Source organism: Rhodnius prolixus, unplaced genomic scaffold (assembly GCF_049639745.1).
Source record: "Rhodnius prolixus isolate KJV_2025 unplaced genomic scaffold, Rpr scaffold_3, whole genome shotgun sequence".
NCBI classification, from domain to species: domain Eukaryota; kingdom Metazoa; phylum Arthropoda; class Insecta; order Hemiptera; family Reduviidae; genus Rhodnius; species Rhodnius prolixus.
Genome location: NW_027411603.1, coordinates 46518034 through 46541460, shown reverse-complemented (window position 1 = coordinate 46541460; position 23427 = coordinate 46518034). Strand labels below are relative to the sequence as shown.

At 29.6% G+C, this 23427-nt stretch overlaps 1 protein-coding gene across 15 annotated transcripts in view; it reads left to right on the top strand.

The window, feature by feature from the left end:
• The window catches only part of LOC141453141 (glycogen synthase kinase-3 beta-like), a 42320-nt gene extending 22339 nt beyond the window's left edge, over positions 1-19981 (top strand). For 6 of the 15 annotated variants that reach the window (XM_074125940.1, XM_074125941.1, XM_074125946.1 and 3 more), the window contains 7 exons: positions 1467-1550; positions 2719-2829; positions 3554-3791; positions 5261-5454; positions 10289-10475; positions 11871-12107; positions 16972-17159. In XM_074125940.1, the coding sequence (XP_073982041.1) occupies positions 1467-1550; positions 2719-2829; positions 3554-3791; positions 5261-5454; positions 10289-10475; positions 11871-12107; positions 16972-17015 (1095 nt within the window). In that variant the 3' untranslated portion in view covers positions 17016-17159. Of the gene's footprint in view, positions 1-1466; positions 1551-2718; positions 2830-3553; positions 3792-5260; positions 5455-10288; positions 10476-11870; positions 12108-16971; positions 17160-17279; positions 17639-19787 lie in introns of those variants that run through there. The other 9 variants (XM_074125953.1, XM_074125956.1, XM_074125955.1 and 6 more) reach the window with 7 other exon arrangements.
• The last annotated feature ends 3446 nt before the right edge of the window (positions 19982-23427 follow it).

Here is a 23427-nt window from a genome sequence, read left to right as displayed (position 1 = left end):
AAAGAAAATAAATCTTAAATTTCGATCAGGCACTCATTGGTGATACGAATAAAAAGGTTTTAGTTTTCAATTTGAGTGTTCAGCTACTGGGATTGTGTTTAAAGAAGTTCCATTGGGTTTTTTAAATTTTTAAATCCATCTCATACAATTGCAAATCTGATGTTTTATTGATTTATTTGAATTATTAAAAATTCAGTGTTCATCTACATGTTTTGACCTGCTACAAGAAGAGAGTAGAACGCTTGTAGTCCTTTTATTTTACATTACGTCCAAAATTTCACGGACACTACCAGGAAAGCCTTGAAGCTCCTTGAAACTTTGTTCTATGTGAAATTGAAAATTAAACAACTTCACCGAAACTGAGGATTTAAGTTTTTATTCCAAACCCAAGGATTCACGAGAAATCCAATTGCTTGCAGAAAAATTGCTTTGCAATAATCATTATAGGCAAAGAAAGAAGAAATAAAGACAATACTATGTAGTTATGTGGTAAGTTTTAATTTCCACGATCTGTTCTTTTTAAAAGAGAGGTAGATATGAATATTTCTGGTACTCGAAAATTTAGTTCTCAGTTTTAAAAAACAATAAAATTCAGCATTTTTTTTTCTTTTAAGAAAATTTATTGCTGAAATTAAATGTCGACCATGCTTTCTTGGTTTAAGTATCTAGGAATTATTTTTGGCAGACCTAGAAGGGTGGTAAATCTTCTTTTCTTTTTTTTTTTATATCAAACACTTTTTTTAAAAACAATATAGTGTTCAATACAAATTTATCGCGATACAAAGAATTTCAATTATACATAGACATTATGGCGTGGCCACATCTAATTTCATTTTCTTGGTCAGATTCCGTAACGTCAATGACTTTGAAGTCATAACATTTTGAATATAATAGGAGTGAGGAATAAAGAAAAAACAAAATGAAGGGAAAAGAAATAAAACCCGACGAATGATGAATTTTTTTAATAGTAAATTGCTACACTCCTAAAGTTCTGAATAAAACTCCTGAAGTAGAAAATGAAAAATATGGCTTAATACTTCCCAAAATAAATACCATTAGGCTTTCTGTTTAGAAGTAGAAAAGTTATGTGGTTGATAGAACTTCTGCAGTTTTACTTAGATAGGTCGACTCATGCAATATTTTGCCATATAGATTGTCTGAGTATAAAAAAAGTAGACATGAAACCAAGAGAAAAAGACACACGATTAATCCTACATACCAACGAAAATGTATTTCGTGTCTTCCTCTTACCGTAAAGTGTCAGAATAGTTTGAAATCAATGATTCGACTGTAATTAGAAACTAAAAAATTATTAGCTGTTCTTTTCCTGAGCGTTAACATATTTTTATATTTCATTAAAAAGTATGACTAATTTTCCTTTTAAAATTTAATAAAATAATATGAATCATTACGATGTGTTTTTTATTTGTGAGTCTATATAATTCTGAAATATTATTTGTTTCCAGAATCGAGAACTTCAAATAATGAGGCGATTAGAACATTGTAATATAGTGAAGCTGAAGTATTTCTTCTATTCTAGCGGTGACAAGGTAAGTTTTTATTCAATTTGATTACAATGTTTATAAATTTTAATTATTAAATTATTATAATATTTAATTAATTTCATTTAATAATTAATTTAATATTATTATTTTAAATAATAAATAATTAAGGCGTGTGAATATCTGAGGACATTGACTGGGCCTTATTACAGCTGTCTGCCTGGGCCCCAGACATATGTTAGTTCTCTTGTGACAGCTGATCCTAGTAAGAAATTTCATCTACGTAAGTTTAATGTAGTGAGCAGTAGTTGTGGTGTCTGTTATGTCATACAGTTAAAAATTCGATTACAGTCTGGAAAATTGGTTAAAAAGCTGTGGAATTTATTTTGTTAAAATTTGGAGTATAGAAAGATTAGTTTTATTGGTGTAACTTCAGGCTAGTCTGGCATAAATTAACTGATTTATGCAGGATTCATTTATTTTTAGATGGCATACAGAATTTTGGGAAAGAATTTGAAAAATGAGATTCATTGCTTTCGTACTAGTGCTTACTCGTATCATTTATTGTGTGCTTTAAGGTTAAGTTTGGTTTAATTAATAAATTAATTCAAGAAACCAAGGTTCCAATTTTCATAACATAACTAGTAATACGATTAAAAGAAAATTGATGGCTTCAATTTATTCATTGTTTAAACTCGAGGTATTAATAAACTTCATTTATTTCTCACTCGAGGTATTAATTTGAAAATATCTCGCGAGTTTTTTTTCAGTTATTCGTTAGCTTTTGTATCAATTCTGTACGAGCTAGTGTATTGTTCGTGATTTAGCGTATAAAGGGGATCTTAAAATGAGCGGTTTTCGGTATAGGATGATGTAAGTGCATAACCTACATCGCTTTTAACCTACAGATTTGTTCACCAGTTCTCTACAGCGTAAATAACTTTGTACTTTGCAAAGATCGTTTGATCGTACTTACTTTAATTCTTACCTCTATATATTCGATGACAGATTTTGAGCATTCTATCTAGAGAAAGAAAGTTAATTACACCATCCATATTTTGAGGTTTTCTACTTAAAACTTGACGGTTTTAAGTGCTAGTTTTTATTTTATTTTCAGTTGAAAATTTATTTGAATAACCTTTCTTTTTTCCTCCTATTATTTTCATAATTTTATAAAAATTAAAATACACAAAATAATAAACACTATTCATTTCAGAAAGATGAAGTTTATTTGAACTTAGTGCTTGAGTATATACCAGAAACCGTGTACAAAGTGGCCAGGCATTATAGCAAGTCCAAACAGACCATACCTATTAGTTTTATTAAGGTAAGCTTAAAGAGTTTATTCTAAAATTATTGCACTTAGATCAATTCAATATTGTAATGTGATACCTGAAAAGTAGAGAGAACAAATACAGATTTTTTTTCAAAATGCTGTAAATAATTAAGTGTTTAGAAGTCTGTTCATCATAATCATCTTATATTGTGGTCGTTTTGGTGCTCACAAGTATTGTTTTGGTCAAGCGTAGTCTCTTTTTCGAAAATGTTTTTCGAATCCAATCCTGAATATAAAAGAATATAAGATTAGTATCTATTCTTAATCAGTTTTATTTATTTATGTTTTATCATGAAACCTTCAGCCATCAGATTTTCTTTAATCTTGGTAAAATTGAACAGATAATTTAACTTTTATTGTATCATTTTTATAATTTAAAAAAATATTGAGGTTAAACATGCTCAGTTAAATTAGTAAATTTGAAAAACAAATATCTTTCGTTATAAATGATAAGAGAGGGAAAGGAAGATGATTCAGAAGTCGCCAGTAAAAGCTTTTTTTTCTACCCTACTGCTCGTCTGTATCCAGTTTGTAAATTCCTGGAGGAAACTGGAGATAAACTCTTGAATTATTCATATGGTTTTGTTTTAGATTGGATCCGAATTTGTTTGTAAAATACAATTTTTATTTTCTATTAAATGATTAAGAGTTTAATTAATTGTCCCCACTTTATTATTGCCTTTGACTATAATCTTTTTTGTATTTTTCCTTACAGTTATATATGTACCAGTTAATGAGAAGTCTAGCATACATCCACTCACTGGGAATATGTCATAGAGATATCAAACCACAGAATTTACTTTTACATCCAGAGACTGGTGTACTAAAATTGTGCGACTTTGGTTCAGCCAAACATCTAGTTAAAGGCGAGCCCAACGTATCCTATATTTGCTCTAGGTATTATAGAGCACCGGAGTTAATTTTTGGAGCAATTGATTATACCACCAATATTGGTAAGTACAATATTTTGTAATCCTTTTTATTTTTATTATTATTATTATTATTTTATCGTTAAATATTAAATCGTAAAATTTTTGGAGGATCATATTATGTTTTGTGAGTTGGTTGAAAATAATGATTTTAAAAAAAAGAACATTTCGAGTCAGAACCCTTGTTTTTGTATTCAAGGTGTGCGAGGGTGGGGAATAACGGTGTATATATTTATATTTGCTGGTTGACCCGCTTTTCCAGTGTCTTACTTTTCATTCCACTATTGACTTTCACCTTCTAGATTGAGTCTGGTAAAAACAAGAGTAGGAAAAATTAGTACTCTCGTATACTGTATATTGTAACAGTTCCGTGAACGATAATGATAACCAGTAATATAATATAGAAAATAATAATATAAAAACCAGACAGGTGCAGTTATCAAGGAAAATGTCTTAATGAGGCAAACTTAGGTTTTTTTAAAAATTTAAATTCGAATCTTGTAGTAAACTATTTTTAATTTTACCTTATAGAAAATTTAGAAGAAAAAAAAGAAAGAGCTTTGTAAAATACTAATAAATGCTTAGGCGCCACGATAGCCGAACGGTTAGAGGCAAGACATGTAAAGCTAATATGTATTTGTGGTACTGGGTTCGATTCCCGGTTTTAGGCATTGGATTTTATTTAATGGTTAATAAAAAAAATTTAGTGTTAAGTATGTTTGCTAGTCGCCTTTGTCCACGACACCTAATTGTAGTTGGACGTAAAGCGCGCCTGAAAAAATAGGCAATTACTTTACTTTACTTACTTTTAATGCTACAAATTAATCACTTAAAATTTAAAAAATGTAGGCGTAACTTTAATGGTACAAGTTCAGGTCTGAAATTTTTTCCAGACTTTATTCTGATGTTTTTCTCTGTGATAGCTTAATGTGAAGCCTTAGGGTTTGTTTTTTCTTCCCTGTAAACAAATAATAAACATTGAGAAGAGAAGGAATTACCCTTAGTGGTTCGCGAAATGATGTTCCGAGTCCAGCTGGTGTTCTTTTACGCTCACTGTCTGGTGGTGGTCAAGTTCTGTCTATAAAGAAAGAATTCAGTTGTTCAGAATCCGTCAGTGCACTAGAAAAAGCTTTTGTGTGACAACCTCTGATGTTGACGTGACTTTAATTAAAAATAATAATTCTTATCATCATTGGGGAACATGTTCTTCCCGTGTTAAAGTTGTGGATGTGGATCATTGGAGTTTTCTGTGCCGTCTTCTAGGATTAAAGGAAGGTAGAAGATTGCAGCATCATTGGACGTACCTATAATAATAAGGGTTTTATTTTATCAATTTATACATATAATACATACATCAATATAATCTTTACTAAAAGAACTTTTCACTTATTTTTTTTATACTTTTGACTGTATAAAGTCCGATACTTATTTATTATTCTGTAGCAGTAATATGAAAAATTAAATAATAATAATAATAATGAAAAACATTGCAGATGTGTGGAGCGCTGGCTGTGTGTTAGCAGAACTTTTATTGGGCCAACCAATATTTCCTGGTGATTCTGGTGTTGATCAACTTGTGGAAATCATCAAGGTATTGGGAACACCGACCAGAGAACAAATACGGGAAATGAACCCAAACTATACTGAGTTCAAATTCCCACAAATTAAATCACACCCATGGCAGAAGGTAATGGTAATAATTATATAAATTGTTAAAAGCTTTAACATCCAAAATTTTAACTACAGAGCTTTATGTTGATCTCCTAAGCTTCAGGTTTGTTTTAATTTTCTTGATAATGTTCGTCAATAATTCCAAGTTAATAATAGTAATCATAGGTGTTCTCAGATTTTAAGTTGCAAATTTTTTATTTGATGTGTCTTCTTTTTTTTCAAGAAAAAATGTCCGTTATCTTTTGAGACAAGCAATAATCGTGAAAATATTCATAACAATTTTCTTAAGTTTTCAGCTATATTTTTTTTTGTAAGTTTTATTTGATAAGTTAGCAAAGTAACATGTAAAAGAAAGTCTTCAACGATATAAACTTTAGCCAGAATTACGGTAAGTTTAGTAATTGTTTCTGTGTTGATAATACGAGTATAGTGGATTTTATCCGTCTTAGATAGGATTTTATTAATTATTTCTGATCAGTTTCGGATTTTCATCCATCATGAGAGGTTGATTCCTCAGTTTATTGTTGAGAATTTGACTTCCACTTAAATTTCTGTCGTACCCTACGCTGGTTGATTAAGTGAGAGCTCACTCTGACTTGAAACTGAACACGTTATAATCTTTTGTCATTGTTGTAAGTTTTTATAATAACATTGGAGCCAAGGGTAGGGGGAATAATAGGCAACAAAAATAACTGGAATATTTTCCGCAAGTGTGGGAGAAAAATTGATACTGTATGGTGCTGCAATGAAAGAGGTGAAACTAAGAATTATTCTATAAAGCATGTGGTTTGTGTTTTTAACCATCCTACATTCGTAAAGATAGTTTTATTCGACGGGTATCTAAGTACATTGGCAGAGGTGTGGAGAAATGTGAAGGAAAGAGGTATAGAACAAATTTTCCAAGATTAAAGGTTGATTTTCAGCATAGATTCAATTTTTCTCGTTTCGGCAAACTAAGCGAATATTATCCAAAACTATTACATTCATCTCAAAACTTATTTATTCCAAAAACCACTCTAAAATGAAGTATTTCTTTTTAAAGTGAAAGCTGCAATATGAATAAGCAAGGACAACCTAAAACTTAAAAATTGTATTTACTTAGTATAAAAAAAACACATGAAAGGTAAGTCGCTGTGGTGTGGTTATATTGTTTTGCCTTTATTTTTAGTGGCACTTTTGGTTAATCAAAAATAAGACATTAAAAAATGTATAATTTTTTCTTTTAATTTGACTTCCAAGCTTTTAGAAGTGTTTGTGTTTTCCTTGCAGTTCATGTTGCAGCAAATGTCTGTACACAGCAACGCCACTGATCACCATAAAATTAGAGTAAGTTTACATGTTTGCCTTACCAAATTTTTGTTTGGTACATGGTTGAAAATTTTTACATACAACAGAAATTTTGTTGTTTTAACTGCGTATTGAAGATTTTTTTTTAGATTAAATCATTTCTTTAATATAAATATTTTTTCTACGACCATTTTTTTTTTGTTAATCTTTTTAACTAACGTATTTATTTGTGAATTTGCCGTGATTTTTTTTTTAAAGAACTTTTTGTTTTCTCCGCCAGTAGCAATCGCTGTTATCCACTGCCTCCATCATCTAGTAATCCCCTATTGAAGATATGGGGGAAGCGGATTTGGCACTTCTTTTTGCCTCTAGGTGATTAAACATACGGTGAAATTTTTTCAGAACTCAAATTTCACATGACATCCAGTATCTAGTTACAGACATGTCAAATATTAATAAATAAAAAGAAAAAAACTGCGAGTAAATAAAGTTTTCAGTAAATAAAATCATTGCTGGAACTTTGATCTACTTTCGGTTGCTGAAAAGATGTCGTAAAACGTTTTTTAAGAACACCATGAAAAGTTTTTTATATTACAAACATTAATCGAAAAAGAGTTCATAGGTGCCTTGAAGGCTCTTTTTTAGGCTTTTTAGATTGATCTGTACTTTGATTAATCAAATTTGTGATATTTATTCCTGGTCATTTTATTGGAAATACTGGAAATTACTGGAACCTCTACAAGTGGCGCATTTTTTTATACATTTGGCTCAAAAATGGATTATTTTTTTTCCTTGATTGGTGTCTCTCTATTCCATCAATTGATAAGGATGCTTCTTCTGTACAAATCATTTTTACAGCTTGATTGCTTTTTTTTTCCAGTAACCCCATTTTGTATTTGAAAACAGCGGATGCAACACTGCAAATAAACTTTAATTTTTTTGAACCCTTCTCCTATCTAGTTTGTTTTAAAATGGACGTTGCAGAACAACATGTGATTAGCTCTGTTAATCGGTCTCATTTTATAGATCTCACTGAGAAGATGTCGCATCTTATGCAAGGCTTGTGTTTAATTTCTTAAAGGTTTAAGGTATTCCTGAACACATAATAACGTTATTATAAAGGAAATCTATACGTTTTTTTGATTAATATTTATGGCTGAATGTGTAAAATCCATCAAACAAATTTTATCTCTGGCAATACTTTGGATTCATCTCAATGACTTTTTAAAAGTTAAAATTCATGAAATTATATTAGCAGAATTAATTGGAAAATTATAATTTTACCCTAAAATTAAGAATTTTTTTTTAATCTCCAAAATTTTGTACATAACTCGAAATAATTTTCGCTTAGTTTAAAGTTATATTTCCTTATATTATTAATTATTAAAATTGGTATAACATAGTTTGCTGTTGCCCATTGTTTAATAATTTTGTAGGTGTTTAACGGATGAATTAATTTTTTTGTATTAACATTTATTAACAAAGGCAGTTAATTTACTTATTTCAATAAATTAACATGCATGCCTTGATAAAAATTTGCAAATTAGTCTAAAGGCTGCATAAGACAAGAAATCGGTTTGCTGTTTTACTTCGGATACCTTTAATTCTATGTCCTTTAAGTTAGTTGATTTAAATAAGTTTTAGCTAGTTTAAAATAAGTTATAGTAATTGATGTAAATTGAATAACAGTACTTTAAAGCATTGATAACAGTAGGGAAGTTAAAATTGTAGATTAAAGTACACGACAAACTGCGATTCTCATAATTTGCCCCTTTCTACAAAACCGTTTTCTAAATTGAGGGGCGTTTTAGAAACTAATATTAAAATTAACATCTCACATTTCCCTAAAATATAATCCATTATTATTATTGTTATTTTAATCCATCGCCTGCACGTCATTTTTATTCATCCAGGATGATTTTAATTTTGTCCTGGATAGCCCAATGCCTTTAGGGCTGTAAGTCGAACGTCGGCTGTTTATATTTTGGTCCTAAAGTAGCTTGCTCATGGTGGCTTCTTAGCTTTACACGGTGTAAGTCAACTTGTTCCAATTTAAGTGTGCAATATGAACATAATCCTCTCTCACACAGGACAGGCAACAGAAGCTTTACAAAGAGGAAGTCAAGTTCTGAACTAATTTAAGTGGTATTAATAAAAAAGGTAGATCAAATTTTAATATGGATGAAGGAATGTATGAATGTAATTAATGAATTTAAGTTCATGTGCCAAATAAAGTATAGAGGAGGTCTTTTGGATTAAAGTCCCAAGCTTAAAAAAACATTCAGTGCAGGATTTTCAGTTTCACTGTGAATGAGCTCCCATGTTTCTAATGCTCTTTTTTCTGTTTGATATTGTTTTAAGATTTAAAAAAAGGCCATTTTTGAAGTATTAGTTGCGAGTTATTTGAAGCAAATACAAACTAGTTATGGAAAGCAACATGTTTAGGATTGCAAGGTGAGTTAGGCGCCTCAACTACGAACTTATAGAGGATCAGCATAAAAAAGTTTGATTCTCAATAATACCGTTGCTTTTTATAATAAAAGGAAGGAAAGAAAATCTCTGCTAAATCCTTATCTTTTTAAGAATACCTCCATTCAAAGAATGAGTGAGATCTACGAACCACTCAAAGAATGTTTGAAAGTGCTGGTTAAGAATGTTCTTGACGACTTTTCTAAAAAAGTTTAAAGTTTTCTAAATTCTTCTTCTTTTTTAATGCTGAATTAGTTTTGTTGATATTTTCAATTCTTCGAGAACTACATGATTAAGGTAGCTCCAATTTTATAAAATGGCTATGATTATTGAGTACAATTTTTTTATAAATTCAATCACAATAAAATCCAATTACAAATTTAAGTGTGGTAAAGGAAAATTCCTTTTATATTTTTGCTGTTCAGTTACTTCTAATTTTCATCAAATATTGTCTTCTTCATATTATTCCTCGCATCGATCTATTTCCAATGGCAAACGAAACAAACTTTCAGTGGAACAATATTCCTTGCTAAATTTGCGTATTCCGTAGAATTTTGTGAAAAAATTACGTTTTTATTATGCAGAAATAAATTACTGCATTCATTAAAAAAAATTTAAAAGAGAAGTGTAAATCCAAATAATACAATAGCATTCTGTTGTCTTTGTGTTTTCTAATTTTAAGAAGATTTGTTCGGTTACTATAAAGAAACGATTGTTAAAAATAATCATCTGTCTACCCTACTCAGAAGTTTTAGTTTATTTTGAAGGTATTGATTAACAAACACTGTGGAAAGGAATTTATTTTGAAGGTATTGATTAACAAACACTGTGGAGAGGAAATCCATTTATAAATTATAAGTAAGACACGTTTGAAAACGTCGAAAGTAGTTTAAAAGTGTTATATTGATAGACCTTGTGTCAGGTAATTAAACGCTCACAAAAGAAGTACCTAATTTTGTTAAAAAGTAGAACAATGATTTTAGGTTTAACAAAAAAAAGTTTTAGAAATATTATTGCCGACTGTATGGTAACTCTTCTGAAGTGCACATAGTCAAATTCATTGCATTTTCACTAATTATTTAAACTATGCGCAGGTATTCCGAGCGAGAACTCCTGCTGAGGCCATTGAATTAGTATCTCGTCTACTGGAGTATACGCCTTCTTCGAGGATCTCTCCATTGCAAGCGTGTGCTCATCCATTTTTCGATGAACTTAGAGAGCCAAATACACGACTTCCAAATGGAAGAAGTCTACCTCCGCTATTCAACTTCACCGAGCAAGGTACTTTAAAATTGTATTATTAATTTTTGCTTTGTTTGTCATTGTGACCTGACTGTTTTATGGAGAGGTTTACTGACTGGAAGAAATTTTACCAGTTGTTCGGAATGCAGATAATGATAACTATATTCTAAAAACATATGTTATTCGTTGATGAACATGGGACAAAATTGCCGCAATCCGATTAAGGTTTCTTCCAAGCAGTTAGGAACCATCTCTAATCCCAAAGAATGTGTGGCTGTTTTTTTACCACCATGCCGCGTATTCCATGCGAGGAGTGTTTATGAAGAAGGAAATAATCTGAATATTGGCAGTAATCCATTGTTATTTTCTCTTACTGTTGGCAGTAAAAGCATTGGAAATAAATAAAATTTATAATATATATAAATTACGTAAATTTGATTAAAATGTTAGCCGCGCAGGAGAAAAATAAAAACACGTCTTGTGCATTACAAGGTAGGTGGAGAAGTCTGTTTCTTCATATTAGTGTTTAATAAATGTGAAAAAACGGCAACCAATTTTTCGTATGGAAAACTTCCAAATTTAGAGCCTTTTTTTTTCCAAGAATTTATCTTTTAATTTAAGTAATTAGCTCTTTTTATTTTAAAGACAAGTTTTTGTTTTAATTCTTAGTCATTAAAGTGAACTCTCAGCAGACAGTATTCTTCAAGATGCATGAAATTCGTATCATTCGAATATAATTTCTTAAAGAAAAAAAGTTTTTTATATTCGTGAAGATTTTCGATTTTTGAGTTGTCGCCTGAAATCCATTTCAAGATCTCTTGAGTATGAAAAAGGTAACCTCTACAAGTCCATTGCGGAGGGTGCATATTTATTTAACGTAACACAAAAAACCGAAAATTGCAAAAAATATAACTTTGGCATTTATTTTTATAGGTGCCACTAGAGGTCACGGCAATTAGATTTAGCTCAAAGTCGATAAACTTTATTTATTGTTTTCTCCTCTAAAACGCCGATTTAGTGTATGGGATTCTATCACCTATAGTAAGTAAGTTGTACATTTATGGGGATCAAAAATGTGTTGTCAAAATTCCTAGTTGGAAGAATATACTCCTCAAAAATGTGGCTGTACAGAAGAGCTTATTTTAGTGATCGATTTGGAAGAATTTTATTTCATGGAAGTGTGAGTGCCCAGCAGCCCTAAGATTTCCGTATTTTTCTAGACAGAAGTCGAAGGGTTTCATTTGATTCCGGAAATTTAATTACGTAAATTGCGGTAAGAGGAAGTCCTGTGAGTGTCCATGCTAGAATGTTTTGTAATTACAATTGCATTGTTTACAATTTATATTTTTGTAAAATAATTAATAATTGTTACATTTCGGTAAGTGAAGTGGAATGATTGTTTAATATATGTATTTTTTTTTTTCTTGTTCACAGAGTTGAATATACAGCCTTCATTGAACAGCATACTGTTGCCGAGGTCTTGTAATGCAGGCGGAAGTAGTGGAAGCGTGAGTGGCGGAAGCGGCACGGGAGGGGTTCAAACAGAACCAGTGGGCAACACAGCTACCGGTGAGGCTCAGGTGCACCTCACCAGCGGTGAGGCTACCACCTCGCACAACACTCCTCAGGAGAACATGGCCGCCGAGGCACAGCACAACACTTACCAGCCAAGTAATCTCTTATTCTCATCTCTACCAGATCCATTATCCTAGATTTTTCTTTTTTAAATAATCATTTTTCATTCATGTAGTTTCGATATTTTGATAGCTAAGCAAGATTTACTAAAAAAAGAAGTTTCCTTTCATTTGGAAAAATGAAAATAATGTATTAATTTGCATGTTTTCCTGTATTTCGTTAACATTATTAAATAAAAACTTTACTTTTAAATATAATACAATATTAAAAAATAAACAAGAAAAAAGGCTGAGGTTTAAAAAAAGATTCTTAGATTATTTGAGATATATCGATTAAATAGTTCTCTTTAAATTTTTTATTTTTCATTTATCCTTTACGAGGTGGTCCCATTTTTTTATTCGACAAACTAGATCTTTTTTTCAAAGCAGCTTACGTAGAGGATTAAGATAAAGGCCATTTATAGTTTAACCCATTACCCTTAGCTCTTTACATTAGATTTAAAAATAAGTTTAATTGGTCGTTCTTAACTTCATTATTGAGAGTCCCTGGTTTGAAAAATGTCGAATCTTTTCTAAACTATTAAAACATTTGACCGCTAAAAGAGAATGTCTTAAGTTATGGTACTATTGGAACTGGGCTGCGTTCTGATGCATAACGCTTTTATGATACTGAATTTCAAGTTTGGTGCTAGTGGTGCATCTCTGTACAGAGATATCAAGTATCCATCCACAGCAGACTAGTTCGGATTTGTCTTTTTATAACTATCTTTTTTCTAGTATGTGGAGACGAAATCACTTTTAAATTATTGTGAGATCAGCACAAATACTTCGCACAGAAACGTAGGTTCGTGATTCATAAGAAGTTAGTTGTACAATGCCGAGAGGACCTCGTTGATTATCCAAAACTTTTCATTCAACTGAGTTTAGCTCACTTGGTCGAAGTGAGGTACTCTGATACACCACAGTGGAGAAATGACCTTTGTCTTCAGATACTCGTTCTGTGCGTACTTAAGATGAACTCAAAAGGATACGAAATTTGCATCTTGATCAAATGTTAACAGCTTTCGTTAGGGTGTGTTAGGGATTTTTAGGAGTTATTATCTTTATTTTTCAACCTAAATTCTCAAGAAGCAATGGTTATTGAAGTTGTTGATCTTCCTCTTTCGTCCGTTAATGAAATCTTTCATCAGCCTTTAGTAGTACGGTATGTCTAAATTTCAATGATCACCAAGGCAGCAATCGGTTACAAGTTTCTCCGAGACACTATAACACCTCAAAAAATTCTAACTCGTGTGCGTTTTGATTGTTTTCAGCATAATTTTCTAAATATTGCTGGAGCTCGTGCAGTAAAAGATATATTCTTTTATTCTTATATAGTTTATATATCTTACATAGTTTACCTCGCTGAAATTAACGTAATCAAATTAATTACTTAAGATTTTTTTTATAAAAATTCTTTTTATAAAAAAAATACTTTTATAAAATTATCTACATTTTTGAAATGGAAAAAATGAGTGTTTCCCCCCCCTTTTTTCTTATATATTAAATTTATTTTACCTTTTTGGACTGATCTATTGTTCACTTAATCCGCCTTACTAGAATATTTTTGTGTTTGGCTGTCTCTGTCTCTGCATGTGATTTTGTTTGTAGTTGATACCATTCTATCATTAAAAATTATATCAATAGTTGCGTGATGAACTCTAGTAACTGATATTCATATTTCTAAAAATCATTTTTACGGAAATCTTTTTTTCTAAATGTCTTAAGAGTCCATTTTGTTTATTAGCATGATTTTTTTTCAAATAAAATATTTTAAAGCATGAACAAATTTTATACATTATTGATATTCAAATGAGAGGTTAATGTTTTCTAATCAAATAATTCTACTTTTTCTTTTGCTAATACTTTTAAAATTTTTATTATGCTAAATGATTAATTTATCATAAATGTATTCGCATAGGCTTAAAATAATACTTTTATTACAACTATTTATTGATAATTTTTTTTCTTATATTTTTTGCCTTTTCGGAAATAAATTTGAGTAACAAAATCTGTTGAAAATATGATTTTAGAATAGTACTTATGGTGGATTAAATCGAGGTAACACAAATTTGTGTTCATACTTCTAGGATTTCTGAATTTGTTTCAGCTTCTTCTCTAATTATCCACCTGATCTGCACAAGAGTGAGACGAAAATATTTGTTATTTTTCTAGTGTTGAATTCAAGTAAAAAATTATATTTTATAACTGTCTACACTCCTAGGGGCAAGAATGAATTTATTTTTTACAAGTTTCAGTTGGTTACAAAATTCAGTGAGTGCATTGTGGGAAAAATGGGAATCATTCATTCGTGTTTTCAAGTTAAATCTGTTATTATTTTCTAACAACTTCAAAAGTGTTAAATTACTTACTTTGATGGGTAGGGTACTGAGAAACTACGATACATCAAACGTGAAAATACTTGAAACTCGTTAGTTTCACTTTAGTTCTAAAATATGATAGGAGAAGAAATCAGAATAAAGGATCACCTTAACTACTATTTAAGTCGTGTTTTTTGATAGTTTATTATGTTACTAATTTCGAATTAGTTGCATTCTTTGATAAAGTTTACTAATAACATTTCTGTATTTTATTTTTCGTTTTGAACAATTATGCTAGTTATAGTGCTTGAAAAATCTTTTATATTGCTAAACTTTTCGTCAATGATATTCTTTCTTTCCGTTCTTACATGTACGGTGTTGTGTGGAGATCGTATCTCCAATCTCACATACATCACCGTAAATCTTAAATGCAAACAAATGTTTAACAAAAGTTTTGTAATTCGTGTTTGGTCAAATCAATCAGTTTAAATACAATTTATCTGATTTGAAGTAAAAATAAATAAATTAAACAGCATTAATAATCATTTTGAAGGTTACAGTGACGTCTCTTGCAATCTTCAGGAAAGTTCTCAACAAATCATTTTGATGTACGTAGTAATAATAATAGAATACTGTAAGAATTACATTTAAAATTGACATCTCTCTATAGTTTGTTTAAATTAACCAACAAATTATTAATTAACTTTTGATAAGTTCAGTACAGAATATACTCGTATATGTATGTTTAGAAAGGTTATTTAAAATGAATTAGTGTTGCTTTGTTGATTGTTGCTCTTCAGTTAAAAAAACAGTAATTTTTTTGGTTGTTTTGGAAATATTTATTCCTATTTCAGGCTGACGATCGAAATAAATATTTCCAAAAATGTTGGAAAGAAATTAATGATTTTCAATTGAAGTCTTAAAGTTGCCGAAGGAGCAACAGTTGTGATATTCACAGTGTTCGCTAATACAATCAACTGAAATGATTTACAAATTTTTTTAATATTGATTTTAAACAAACTCAAATTAAGAGACTCGTCTGGATCTGGTAGAGATAATAGGTATCTCTTTTTCTATTTTTGTACTCTTGTTTATGATTTAATTAAAATTTTTATTTAAGTTTTTTTTTAATATTTATTTTTGGCAGTTTTGTGCTCGTGGCTCAGCGGACACTACTAATAGTAATAGTAGTAGTAGAAGTAGTAACAAGTTAGTTATTTCAGCCATCAGCTTCAAGAACACGCGTTTCTGAAACAATCTTTTCTTCATATTATATTTATGAATTTATTTGTTACATTTTCCTTTATCATGATAATTTGAAAGAATATAGATAAATGGTCCTACGAAAATTGGATACTACTTTTTTGTTATATATGTTAAAAGGGTGAAAAAAGGAAGGAGATAAAGTAACATTTTATTTCATAAAAAGGATTGTTTCAGAAGTAAGTGACATTTTTTCTTTCTTTTAACTTTTATGTGTTAATACATTTTATTTTATTTTAACTTTTTACTTGGAATCGCAGCATGGGGTGGGGTAAAATCGAATATTTTGCAATAGATGCTTCATATTCTTGAACTCTATGTTCAAATTTTCACCCATCGTCAGTGTTAGTTCATCAGGATTATTAGAGATTTGTTTCCACTTCAATCCCTGACCACAAGAGAGAATTTAGTTTAATTAGGTAACCATTTTTGTAAGCGTGAGCGCAATGAAAAACATTAACAACTTTGGGTGGATTACAAAACAAGTCTAAAAAATCTATATGAGAACTTGTACCATCTAAGATTCGCAGTGGATTTAATAAAATGAACAACAACGTTAAGGAGAAACAGTGTGATATACTAAAAACTTGTTTTTAAGGATAAAGCCTAATTTTGGCTGCTATATTTTTTTATCTGTAGCTATACTGTGCTCCATACGCTAAAATGAGTTGGGAAAGTAACCAGCGCATGCACCTATGCACAGGGAAAGTAAACATCAATCGATTTCACCTTGGTTTAAAACAATTCAGAGGCAACCTCATAACATGTATTAGATTCACCTTAGTTTCCTCCTCTGTCTCTGGTACGAAAGAAGACTGATACACGCTCTTTATGTAGAAATACTCCTGAAAGACAGGAATTAGTTACTGTCATCCCCCAGTTTGATGCAGTTATCGTTTTAGACTGGTAACTACCACTGAAGCTCGTAAAAAATTGTGAGCCTACCGTGAACTCTCATTACCTCTTTCTCTCTCTCCCTCAAATAGTACATTTCAGGAAGCTCTACAGACTTAACCAGGACTGACCACTGTTTTTCTTTTTTTTTTAAAAAAATTATTAATATTATTTTATTTTATTTAAGTCGTGTCAACTTTTTATCATTTTGTTTTAAACCCAATTATTTAATAATAGCTTTATTTAAAGCTTCTTTGAATACAGTATAGTTACCTTAACTTTCCTGGCCAAAACGTTTTCTTTTTTAATTCTAAAAAGTTTTCGTTAAGTTTTTGTTTCCTTTATCCAAAATGTAAGATGGAATTTTACCCACTTTCCTTGCAGGCTTCAAATACAGTCGAATAAGTTCGTCCCTCACAAGTGAATAGTTGTGACAGACGTTTTGGAAATCAATGAACAGAAACAAATTGGAAATCAAATTCACTCTACCGGGATGAACTAATCCTTGAAGATGATTGAAAATCTAGAATTGTACATAAGTAAAAAAAATACAAACATTTGTGTCGGATTCATCTGTTTGAATATGTTAATTTTAAATATTAGAATTATTCAATTATAGTTTGTTTTTTAAACAACAAAAAATAATTTGTTTTAACATTTTGCTTTTTACTTTTAATTTTTTTTATTTGCAGATTACCTTTTTTGAATATCCTTTGGCCAAATTCCAAAGATGAACCCCCTTTGGATTTCGGTGGAGTAAAGAGTGTAAACAAGAGATAAGAATTTTTTTTCCCCTAAGTTCGAAAAAATCCTCCAATTAGAAATAGTTATTCTAAGTATTATTAAAAGAAAAAAAATTCTGATTATACTAAATTATAATCAGCTTATCTAATTTTTCGAAGTTTTTAGGGTCGACCAATCGTATTGTATTATCGTATATAACAAACAAACAAAAAACCGACTTTAAACATGTTTTAAAGCGTTGTTATGAAAAAATTGTGTTAAATAAGACATTTTTGTAAATAAAAAAAGTAAAAAAAAAATCGAATTAAATTTTGATGCATTCTTAGTTATATTTTTTCGTTTTAAAATAATGATCATGTTTTTTTATTACTTTTCTTTTTTCATTTTTTTTAAATTAGGAGTTGTCGTTGATTTTTTTTTTAATTCAAATAAGATTTAATAATATAAATTAAATAGCTAATTCCATTACATGTCGCTCGTGTTAAAGTTTCCTCAAATTACAAAAGTTCTCTTCAGTTTTTTAGACTAGTTGATTTCTTCTATATACTAGAATTTTACGGCAAATGATACATCTTTTTAGATTTTGAAATGGCCAAACTTAAGGAAGTTGTAAACTTCAACTTTTATTCGAGAAATTGCATATTTTATAATTTGTTTAATGATTTATGATTGCATTTCTCATAATGGGGTCTTTAAAGAGCCAAAGTAAATATAATTACTATTACTATTTTAAGAAGTTAACTGATTGATTTCTTTAATTGTTCTTCAGGTTCAAATAGACGTGAAGTAGATCTCAATAGGCATCTCTACTTACAATAGGTTCTTAACATTCCTGTTCGGTGTGCTGCTTTAGTTTTTTCGGCAGTTTCTCCGTTATTTTTAATAGAATCAATGCTCTTTTTAAATTAATTATAGTCACACTTATAAAGTTAGATCTTTTCCTTCATCTTCAAACCCCTTGATGCCTTCGCGAAACTAGTTGAACCACCAGCACTTAAGCATTGCTGGACACATGTTGATAAAGAATGTGTTTTAATTCTGCAAGGTGTTTCCCACGTTTACCTATATTGTACTTCTTAGACTAATATAATGAAAGTAAGCCTCTAAGTAGTTATATAACTATTAATTCACCTTTGAGAAAATCTTGAAAAACTGAAAGAACTGTTATTCCTTCTTTCCGTTTACTCTCTTTCTCCTTAAATTAGAAATTTTTAGTAAGACATCGATTTATACCTCGTTATTACTATGTAAATATTGGGAATTAATAGTGTACCGTTAGAACTACATTTAAGCCTAACCACGTCCCGTCAAAATTAAATGCCCCTGATCACATATTCATGGAAAATGTTACGAATAAAATATTTATGGCTACTTGCTATAAGTGTAAACACTTTCAAAGAGAATTGTTGATATCGTTTTCGATAAAATCTCAAAAATTTGAAAGTAAAAAAGTTTCGGTTCTTTCCTTCCGATTTAGGGTTTTTAAATGCAAACTTTTCATCGAAATTTATTGCAATACCCAAGCTAAATTTGAAGTTCAAACTTTTTATTATACAGTCCATTCTGGAGAGGAAGCGAATTATGCTGTATGTATAATATATAGATAACAAGAATATTCAGTAGAAAGTTAGCGGACTCTGCCATTATTCTTTGTTATGTTTAATATTATTGAAGTCAGAAGTATTTTGATTTTACACCTATTTCATCAGGGGTACTTGGTCCATACAAATGGAGAATTTTGGTTATACTTTATAAATATAAATAATAAATCAATATTTTATTTCCATTTATCAACAATCTATCGTATAAAGGTTCGATTTGATAAACTAAACGAATAAATGTTCATCCCATTAAGCGAACAAATACGTTAAAAAAGGTTTTATAAATAAATAAAACCTACGGTGCGACAAGTAAATTGTATCAATCTTCTGGTTGAGAGCGACTGTTCGGTTCAAAGTAAATAGCTTTTCTTTATTGTAGAATAGTACATAAACTTATTTATTTTTGTCTTAAACGCAAAATATTATGTAAGTTTGATACAACATTTTCCAGATGAATCTAACCATTTCAATGTTACGTCGTACAAAGTAACTTATTGTATGCACAGTTAAACTACTTTTCACTATGTTCCAATAAAAGTGTTTATAAATAAGATACAGAAATTTTGACGCGACCATAAACCTCGTCTTTTTCACAGGTGTAAAAAGAATAGGGAAGAGTGCTTTAGGGGATGTAATTATAAGAACTGTTTATTTGAATAGTAGATCTGATGCGCGATCCCTAAAATTCCCTTTCAGAGGAACTGTGATCCTTTTGGTTCTCTTTATACCTTTTGATTTTAAGAATATGTTTCAAAATACGGCCGTTAAAATATCCACGTCCTTGTTTTAGTACGTGTATTATTTTTTTTTTAATTATTTAATCAAAATTTACTCTTGTTTTATGTATATGTGCAGGTAGTTGAATGAACATAGTAAGTGCTTTCAACGAGAACAGCAAAAATGTTTGATGAAGCGAAGCAAATCCATAAAAACTAAAATAAAACCAAAAAAAAAAATGATAAAAACAAAAATTGCATTTCTGTAAAATGCAGCGCCATTATTGTACAACCCAAAACTCATTTCCTTTGCTTATCTTCTTAAAAGAGAGAGAGAGAAAAAAAAAATTATAAAAACTCATTTTAAAGGGAGAAAAAGTATACATACAAAATAATAAATTTTAATCTTAAATTTGATTAACAGTGTAAAAAAAAAAATCAATTTATCAAATAGAATTGTTATGGGGGTAATGGAGATATGAAGAAAAACATCAGAAATTTATCATTAATTCATTTTTATGTTTTACTAAGTTTTAATTGTATTTGTACCATACATCTTGTGATGTAACCATTTTTTTCCTTCTTTTTATTATAAGAACTATAATATTTATGAAATTAAACTTATTTTGTTTTCTTTTAGAATTACATATTCGATAAAATAAAGTGAAACAAAAATGAATAATTTTGAATTGAATAAATAACCACGGCTCAATATACTTGGTCCACGGTTGTATGGAGAATTTTGGTTATACTTTATAAATATAAATAATAAATCAATATTTTATTTTCATTTATTGTATATTATAGTTTTCAGAGAGCTAGTTTAATTTACACACTCACACACAGAAAAAGAAAGAAAGAGAGAAACTATCTTTAAAAAAAGAAAAGTAGGATCTATAACAGATTTAATTTCTCTTCCGTCCTCTTTGGCCCATTCGTGATAGAAGCTTGCAAAATAAATCACAATTAAAAGGAAGAAGGCATTTAGGCTTATAACAAAATGAATGCAAAAAAAATTCTCAGGTAAAAAAACAAAAAAAATACTCCTTTCACTATTTTTATTATGTTTTGAAATAGCTGGAGAAAAAAGTATAGGGGCAAATTTCTCTTACGATTTCCGAGCTTTTTTCCCCGCTGGTAACCGAAGGTAGGATTTAGACCTATATAGGAAAAAACTATCTTCAACCAAATGCGCAAAAAAATCGCCCTGTGTTCAGTCCTGAAATGGGAAGTTCAGAACCTCTAACTCAACCTTATTCAACAGTTAGTTAACAGAAGCAACGATCTAAAGTGATACGAACAATTATCTTGACCGTCTTTTACATTCCTTCCCATCCGATCTTCATTTTCTCTCTGTGAATTACTGCAGCCTTGCACTTCGCATCCTTGAATCGTATTTGCGTTAGAGTGTGATGATAAAATACGCGATAGGTCATCGGCAACTACATCTGCCTTCATCTATCGTGTCCACCTCTTTGAATCAAACCTTTTTCTGCAACAAAATCATTAGCAATATTACAAATAAATGAGTAATGAAGATCATATCATATAAAGCAATCTAATAGATCTGTTCCATCAAGCGTTTTGCTATTAGTTTCCAAAAGGAATTAAAGTTACAATGCGAATCCCATATATTTTATAAAACTTTTCGAAAGCTACAGATTTATTCCATAATATGTGTTTGGATGGAGGAGATAGCGATTTTACTTAGGACGGCAATTATTTATTCCCATTTCGGGATTAGAGTTTATTAATTTCTAATCCTGTTTTAAGACATATCAGCAAGTTTTTATGTTTTCCAGGACCTTAATCAACCATTGTATTAATTACACTGAAACTGATAAGAAGTTAAATTTCCCTTCAAATCACTTGCGATTAATTTATAGTGATTTATTTTCTGAAGTCACACTATTCTGCTAACACCGACACGTAGTTTTGAGGATTCAGACAAATTAAAACCTAATTAATAAATAAGTTTTTTTAAAAAGGATGTATTTGAACTTTTTACGATTTTTTCAATTTCTTTTTGTCCGATCTCCCAAAAAAGCAAGATATTTAGAGAGAGTGCGTGAACAGATATCAAAGAACTAAATGTTCCTCTTTCTTTCTTCTCTAGAGAGTGTATGTAAAGAAATAAAACTTAGATTAAAAGTAAATATGTAATTGCAATAAATTTAATTGCAATTACTTAAACTTCACACACACATTTTGAATACTGAGGAATAATTAAATTGTAGTCTTTTATTTTGTTTAATAAAGTATAACTATAAGCTTAAAATGTAACTTTGATGTGTAATTTTTTTTTAAAAAAAGGTAATAATAAAGTTCGCTTTTAGATTGTTAAAAGTCTAACTTTCTCAGTGTGATATGAATTAACGGCTTAATGATAAAAAATATTGAATGATATATATAATTAAAATAAATTTCATAACAGAAGAGAGAAAGAAGAAAAAAGTAATCAAGTTGGCAGTGTTTCTTAAGTTATTACTTTTAGCACAGAATAATATTAGAAAAAAAACGAGAATCCAGGCAAAAACAAAATATGCTTAGAGGTTTTATTAATGCTATGTATATGAGTGTACATATATTTTTTTTTTTTGTATATAATTATTATTATCTATGTTGTGTGTTTATTATTATTTTTAACATTCAAACAAAAAAAGATTGACAAAAAAGTAATGTAACATTTTAATAATTATGAGGTTGAATTTGTGTACACGCAGATACATACTATGTTATTATAAAAGTGCTCTATTATAAAGGTGAAAATGATCAATTTTCAATATTTGCATTTTGCATTGTCATTAAAAATGAAGTAAATTAAACATATCTCCCCCGTCCGCGCAACATAGTTTTCTTTTAATTTTCTGTTATTTCTCGCAGTGTTTTAAAATATTTTACCACCTTAAGCAGATTCCTACATACACCTATTTTGAGGTAATGTTTTGCTTTTGATATAACTTTTTAAAATATAATTTGAAATTTTTTTTGGGGATTGTGTGCAAAAAACAAACTACTAGTTTTTATAATAATGTACAAAATAGTGTAATTTTAAAACCTAAAAGAAAAAAATGATATACACAATGATATACACGAATTTAACGAATATTTATTACCTGTAAAAAAAAAAAACTAATGAAAATAAATAAAAAATTATTAATATTACTTACTCAATGCTCTGCTTTATGAAATCTAATTAAGTTTTTTTTTTAGTTCATACACAAAATCGAAAGTTGCAATGGTTTCACGATTCTAAATTAGGAGAGAAAAATATTTACCTTGTAATGCAGGTCCTAGAGATTCACTTAATAAGGAAAGCTCAGTTCCACTAATAATCAACCCTTAATAACTATCTCTTTAGTTTTATCATTTACCTCAAAATTGGAAAAACTTATTGAAGTAAGTTAATAAAAATAAATTAATTAAATTATTTTATATAACGTTTAATTTTTTTGATGCTCTTATGAAATCTCATGAAATCGTTAAAAAAATTAAAAAAATATTTAAAAAAAATCGTGTATTCTCTTTAGTTGGTATAAATCTAATACGGTTGGCCTCTCAGTACACTAGAGCATTGACTGTTTTTCAGAAGTATAGCTGTCCTGGAAGAAGCCCTTTTTTCTGTTTTGATTGTTTTTCTTGGTCGTTTTTCCTTCAACTCCTGTTTTAAACAGTGCAATAAACACACTTAATAGCCCAGTTGTGGTTTTGTCTTTACCCCGTGAGAATTTCCAAAAATTATGGTTATCAAATTTCCAGGCGACAAAACTCGTGCACTT